This window comes from Danio rerio, chromosome 17 (genome assembly GCF_049306965.1).
Source record: "Danio rerio strain Tuebingen ecotype United States chromosome 17, GRCz12tu, whole genome shotgun sequence".
Lineage (NCBI taxonomy): Eukaryota > Metazoa > Chordata > Actinopteri > Cypriniformes > Danionidae > Danio > Danio rerio.
The window spans coordinates 25012501-25020050 of NC_133192.1; the positions used below are offsets into that span (position 1 = coordinate 25012501).

At 38.6% G+C, this 7550-nt stretch overlaps 1 protein-coding gene across 5 annotated transcripts in view; it reads right to left on the reverse strand.

Moving 5' to 3' along the window:
* ptena (phosphatase and tensin homolog A) overlaps nucleotides 1-7003 on the reverse strand; it is a 28271-nt gene extending 21268 nt beyond the window's left edge. For 2 of the 5 annotated variants that reach the window (XR_012392852.1, XM_009293049.5), the window contains exons 1-4: nucleotides 6255-7003; nucleotides 942-1026; nucleotides 693-737; nucleotides 564-607 (exon numbers count right to left, since the gene is read on the reverse strand). Coding sequence is in view for 4 of the 5 variants with exons in the window: in XM_009293049.5 (XP_009291324.1) it covers nucleotides 564-607; nucleotides 693-737; nucleotides 942-1026; nucleotides 6255-6339 (259 nt within the window). In the remaining variant the exon portion in view is untranslated. 5 annotated transcript variants of the gene reach the window in all.
* Between the last annotated feature and the right edge of the window lie 547 nt (nucleotides 7004-7550).

Sequence of the window (7550 nt, forward strand, 5' to 3'; positions counted from 1 at the left end):
AAGTATATCCCACATATATGCATAAACATACATGTGTAACTACTTTAAAGCATCTTTATTCTGGTAAACACAAAATAAAATAGTTTAAAGAAAGCTGCAAACCACCAATCAATGACTTAAGGGTATTTGTTTTCCTACTATGAAAGTCAAAGGGTACACATTTCCAGCTTTCTTAAAAAAAAGAAATAATCTTCTTCTGTGTTCAACAGAAGAAAGAAACTTAAAAGATTTGAAACCACTTGAGGGTAAGTAAGTTTTCATTTCTAAGTAAATAATCCTTTTAATGAACATTCTGAAGTACTGCATGAAAAATGAGGAATGGAAGTACCAAATTTAAAATGAAATAAAATCCTTACATTTCATGTCATGATAGGATGAAAAACCACTGACCCTGACTCCCCCAAAACAGCAGACTATTATTTCCCCCAAACACATTTTTTACTATGGACAACAGTTTAACTATTTTAGAATTTGGGCAAAATTAAAGAGACCATAAAAAGTAGTCTTTTTAACACTAGTTTCAGAATTAGACACTGTTAAAATGAAGTAGGGGTTGTACTCACCTCTACAGTTGAATTTAGATGCATCGTAGTGTCGTTCAGCACATCTAAAAAAGAAAATCAGGAGAGTTAAACTCCGAACAAACAATTTATGTTTGGTATGTCATTACTCAAATATAATTAAATACTTACAGATTATAAATTTTATAATGATTCTTATGCTTGGAATCTAAAAACCTGAAAGACAAAAAAATTAAGAAAGACAGAAGTTACAATTTTGAATTTCAACAAGCTATTAGATGAAACAACTGACTAACATTTGTTAGTGACTATTCATTCAAAAAAAAAATGCATAATTTGTCAAATTTACGGTGAGACGAAATAAAAATAAATAAATAAATAAAAAAAAAAAGAATTGTGTGTTTTACCACGTTGACTTACCGGACAACGTCATCAATGTTGTTTCGGTAAACACCTTCCAATCGTTCGGCTGGAAAGCCCATGGCAATGATGTTAGGGTATATGTCTGACATGTGTGTTAAAGAAAAAGATCATATGTGCACTGTACACCAGGTTAACATTAAGCAAAATAAACAATAAAATTAAATCTACAAGATGTTACTACATACATTCAACAATCTAAACAAGAAACTAGCGCTGCGTCTTATTAAAACATTATCATCGTAACAATAGTAATAAATGAAATATGTCTCACAGAATGGTGCAATAAAAATATTTTATGTGCCAAATATTTATGTGCTACAAGCATAGGTTGTTAACCCAAATTTGAGTAATCAACCGGGACCTTACTTTCTGTGCACCTGCCTCCCCAGTAGGTTTTACAATGCTACTGGCTAGAGCAGGCCCAAAAGTAAAGCTATAGTGCCTCAGAGCAGAGCTGAAAATAAATACTGATTGTGAGAGAAGAGACAAGCAAGAAAAATGACAACAGTGAATAAAAATTTTAAAATCAGCAGAGGCATTCAGTCATCCATTGTGTTTTAAAGTCGATGAAATAGATGTAATTTGATCAGAAAAATACTTAAACATTCATTAATAAAAAATAAGTAACATTTCTCTAAGGAAATGTTGTATTGCAAGAAATATCTTTATCACAAAAGCCTAACAATATGAACATGTATTACCTTTACCATGTAGGCAAATGAGGAAAACATACTAGATATGTGGACAGCGATTCTACTGTAATCAGACAGATTGCAGCTCAAATAGCTTACCGACTTGAAAATTACATAAAAACAAAGGCAAAAACTGTGATACAGACGCTCAGCTGTCTGTATAGTGTAAATGTCACACTCTCACCATCATCATTATGCATTGACCTTTTAGCAAAGTGCTAGACCGTGGGCACAGGAGTGTCTGCACTTCAAACCTACAAAACCAGGTCAGACTGCTTCACAATCCTGACCTGAACCAATGAGATCAAGGGTCACCAAGAAGTCACTGCATTCAAACACAACTCCAACACTCAATCACACAGCTTTCTGACATGGTGAGACAATGCTATCTCCCTCTACTGAACCTCATTTTTTCCCATGCATTATTTTCTCACTTTTCTAGCTCACTGTGCATCTGCAGGCATTTGCACTGTTCGCTCGGCTCCCATGATGTGTGCAGACTCTTGGGCTACTTCACACCTCGACCATAACACGCTGGGCTTTTCAGTTCTGCTCGTTTCCTGTCATGCACTGTCAGAAAAGAAAGCCAGAAGCTTTTTAATTGGATGAGTCAAGCTTATTTTGAGCCCAATTGCTTTAAAACAGTTAGCGACTCCTACATCATCACGACTGTTCGAAAACCTAAAAGCACTAAATTAGATTGTGTTCACAAATAAGTATCCCTGAACAAACCACAATAGATCAGAAAAATGACTAAAAATTGAATGTATTGTGCATGGAAGAAAGAATATGTAATGTTTTTAAAGTTATCACATCTCAAAATAAGACAAAGTGAGTAATTTTCGAAGACAAAGTATAGTCAAGTTATTTCACTCGGCAGCCATCTTTGAAATGCCTCTTGGGTAGTATGCTCAGGCATTCGTTCTAAATGGGAAAACATCAAATTCTCCAAAACTGTTTAGCAAGCTAACGATTAAATTACATATTTAAAATCACCAATAAAATTCAACAAAATCTGTCTAGTAAGTTTAGTTTCTAAACGTCAGAATAAAACAAAAACTGCATATTTTAAGATTGCCCAAGCTAATGCACATGCGCACTTGAATGGAACGAGATCACAACACTAACCTCACTTATGGCTGTTTTACACATTATCATTCTCTAAATAATGCTTCATCTGATCACACTACTCTTCTAAAGTAACTCACAACTTGTCTTGATTGTGAATCTCCTCCAGAAATGACAGCGACCCTTTGTTTACAAGCTTGTGGGTGTTTGATTAGTGGCTGTTGTGTGATGTGCGTTTGACAGGACGCACTGTACCTTGCGTTTATTTCATACAGATTACAAAACATAAAAACTGTTGTTATCATCTGCACTTGGCTCTTTGAAAGCACAGATTTCAAGCTTTAATTGGATATATTTCTTCTGTCTGTGAAGCAAGTATTCGCTGAGATTCCAGTGTGTTTGTTGACCACCAAACTGTCATAAAAGGACACATCTGGTCCGAGTTCTCTCCCCGGAGAACTGTCAGTCTCTTGATCTTATTCTTCAATGTGAAAGCGCGCTCGTTTTTTCGATTGTTTTTTAACTTATGATTCAGTCGCCTATAAGAGAAATGACTAGAAATACTAAACGGCAGAATTTAGTCAAACTACTAGCTCTACAAAAAAATTGTTTGCATGACTGTACAGACAAAGTAAAATATAAGAAAATATAAGTCTGCAAAATTAAGCAGCATAACGAGCTGTTTTTAACTTCTAAAAATTAATGGAAGTGAATGAGACAGGAAGTCTCGAGCCAAAAAATTTTAAATGGCTGCGCCCGCTCATACGTTAAGAATAAGGTGAATAGAGATCAATGATTGGCTCCTGTACTAGAAGGCGGGGTTTTATTCACCATATTGACCTTTCAAAACTATACGAGTGACATGTCTTAAATATTCTATTGTCTTTGGTTTAACTGAAGGGACATTTAAGCCCCTATGTAAACTAAATCAATAGTTAACTTTTTTCTGTCCAGGTTTCGAAATTAATGGGGTCTTATGGCAAAATACCAAACCCCCAAAAATCAAGAGAGATGGCCAAAAACTTGTGCACAAATCAGAACTATCCTAAAAATATTAAGGAATTAGCTCTTAAAGTGAAAAGTGAAAATGAATGAATGCCTTAAATCTGAGGCTTTACAAATGGTTCTACACATACTACATTATCGAATTGCAACCACATTTAAATGTAGCCATTTCTGTTGAGCACAAGAATGTAATCACCAATGAGAGAGGGTTAGATAAGTCAGTGTTGAAAACAACAAACTTAGCACAACTTTTGCAGGTTCCTCCTCATAGAGCAACATTATGAAAGCTTACATGCAAGAATCAATCTAGGGATAGACTGATAAGCCAATAATAATTTTAAAGTTATGATCGGTAAATCATCAACTACCGATATGAAAATGATATGCTATTGTCTATATAAATATACTGCTCAAAAAAAGAAAGGGTAAACTTGGAGTTATTGCATATAGTAATATATATATAGCACCAACTTATTGCACACCTCATCCTAGACAAAAGCAGATAAAATGTGCAAGATCATAGTAAAAATCCCCAGAGGCTTGTGTTTCTGCAATGCCACACAATGCAGCCTTGTTCCATCTTTCATAAAAAATGCACACGTCAATGTGAATAAAACATACATCCACATCAAGGCATGTTCATCATGTGCAAGTAATGTGTAGAATAAAGTCAGCATGACAAGACATCTTCATTGCATCTCTCTCCTTCTTCAGATGCCAAGTAATACCTCGATGTCAGCCAAGAAACATACACAGTCACACAGAAAGAGGCAGTGGTTTTAACATGCAAACCATTTCCACCCAAAACTCTCAAACACCGTCCACCCCTTTAAATGTACCGATATGCGAGAATACTGACATGGTGCTTAAACCACACACTCGGTGTGCAAACAAATCTCAGAACTACAGCAAATGCAAAAGAAAGTGAGGTTGGGGCTTATCAAAACACTAATGTCTAAACCAGAAACAGATAATGTAGTAATTTAAGAGACCGAGGCATTAAACTCTGCAGCTGACAGCTTGTGTGACATTTGACCTTTCCCAGCATGCTCTGTACTCCAGTGGTGTAGCTTTGCAGAATCAGAGGTGAGATTTACTGCAGTGGGGGAACAGGCAATGCTGGATAATCATGTCCTCCTTTGTTTAGAAAAAACCTCCAGAAGTTCACCAGCATCACTCATGGATCTGTTAGACTCCTGCATTTGACAAAAGCATCCCGTTTATTGTCGAACACCTGGTCTGCCACACTCAAATCTATAATACTTGGAAGGCAGTAAAATTGAGCCACTCGCTAGTGCAAAAACTGCATGAGAACAATCACATCTGCTTAGAGTAGCTCACACCTTACCCACATATTCAGTGCTTGCACACATCAGCCAAACAAGAGGCGATTAACAGAAAAAGGAGAGGTCTTAAAGCAAATGAAAATATATAACTTCTTCAACAGTCATGATGAGTTTACGATCAAAAGGGAATTTCCACCAGAGTTCTGTTTTTTGAGGCATGTAAATGCTTGGAAAAATAAAATATTCCTTTCATTTTGTTGTGTAATAATAATAGGTCAAGAGCCAGGGTGATTAACTGGCCATTATTTGAGAGAGAGCTTGGCTTTTTTAGATCCTAAACCATCTGACAACTTTGTCAACTGGTTTTAGTCACTTCTGTTTTCAAAATCCCAATTAATTTAGCACGAAAATAAATTTATGAGCACATCACAGAGAGTTATCAGCCACTAACCAGAGAGATTTCTAGATAAAGGGTTTTCAGTGGCTGATATCGGTCAACCGCTAATACAGGTACAATAAATAAAATGTTAATCGTTCAGACATCAGAATCATGACCACAATTTATCATCACCCACAGCATTAAGACGTGATGACGAGGCAGGTTCCAAGTGAATGAGTAATTACCTTTTTGATACGATAAAGATGTCAGACACTTTCTTGGCCATGAAGTAACAGGGCGATCTTGTGTTGGCAAATCAGTGAATTCAGAGATTTCTAAGAATAGCAATGTTTAAACACAATGACTGCACTGCATTATCCATTAGCTTCAGTGAATAGACCTCTCATGTCTTTACATGATCAATAGCACTGTCATTAGAGAGTACAAGAAATCACAGAGGTGTCAATACACTCTGATTTGTTCAATCTCTTCAGCAAACTACTGTCATTGTTGTGCTAAGCACATACAGGAGCTGTCAAAAAGCAAAACACGCCGCGATTACACAAAATGACAGGGCCTCCTATACTGTATGTAATTCTGCCTGTCTGGAAGGAAGCTGTCTGCCATTACAGCCTTGATGCTGTCAAACCAGATATCTGAGCACGGCCATCCCACTAAGTGAGGTTAAACACAGTATTTCACTATTAACAGAGCAAGTGCGTCATGACTAAGCATTAAAAAAGGTTTTTAGCCAAGATAGAAAAAGTCTTAAAAATAAGAAAGTCGTATTGTTACAGCTTCACCTCGCTAAAGCGTGACGTTTTAAAGACATAACACATATGTATAACTAACACAGACAGAAAATATCAAGCAAGGATACAAGTGAGGTCCAAATCAAATCCATCCTCCTGGTACCTCCGCTTATTCCGACTGACTATTTCTTTTAGTTTAGCAGTCATTGCCATGACAGCAGTTCAAAACACTTCAGTTTTATTCCGGTTTATTGTCAGAATGGGGGTAATGTTTGCTCGGGATGGCTCCGTGCCTCGCTCACCCTTGACTGTGTATGTGTGGCCCGGTGGGTCTTGCGCAGCGGGCCGGATTAGAGTTTCTCGCAGACGGGCCTCTATCCGCTCCGGCGCAGCAGGCCCGACTCTCCCGGTCCCGATCGCTCAGTCCTCCGAGCTGCTGAAAAGGTCCTCCGATCCCGCGGCCCGGTCAAACCGGAACGCATCCGATATAATAACAATAATAGTAAGGCAGAAGTCTGTGTGTCCGGCGCGCGCGCCGTGATCAGGTCCAAAGAGAGGAGCGAATCCTCTCCATCTTCGCGCGAAGAAGAAAACACACAGGCGAGCCTTTCCCGACTAGCATCGCCCGCTAGCCACCACTGCTAAACCCCCCCTCAAAACCCTCCTAACGAATGATCATCGTCGTCGTTGGATGGCCGAGTTGGTTCCACGAAAAATACAACTGACAGTCTCCACCTGAACTGCGTGTTAGATGTGCGACGGTAGCCGTTGGAGAAGCGTGAAGATGCGCGGTTTATCGGCGGGACTCATCTCTCCTCAGGGTGCTCCGCAGCTCCGCTCTCAAACTGCCATCATGGCTTCCCACAGAGGAAAAAAGAACGTAGATCCGGCACGTTTACCCAGAAAAAAAGAAGGTATCTTGCGCCACGAGCAGAAATAGTGCGCGGACGCGTGCCGTTTAATGATGAAAATGAACCATCCAAACAGTCTCTTTTGAAAATATTAGCAAAGAAAAAATTGCAACTTTTAAAGCAGGCAGCGTAGAAGGACAATGAGATGCGTTCCACAGCGCAGTGTTGACAAAGCAAAATTCGCGTTGAAGGATATGAGCGGAAGGATATGCGTTTGAGGATGTACGCAGTGCGTCTCGCTGTCAGAGCGGTCACGTGCGCGCACGGTTGTCGGTACATTGTTTCGTTCCGTGCGGAGGGAGCGCTGCTTTCACCCCCCATACATCCAATAGAGTGAGTAACCTATATTCTCCAGGATGATTTCTACAGCTAAGCCTCGAGGGTCCTTCAGAGAACTCTAGGGGGTCCATGATGAAGATTTATAAATCATATTTTTGCATTCTCGTTGCATTTCTAACTATAGAATAACCTCATTTCTAACTTTATAACTAAATCAGTGATTGTCAGCCGTTT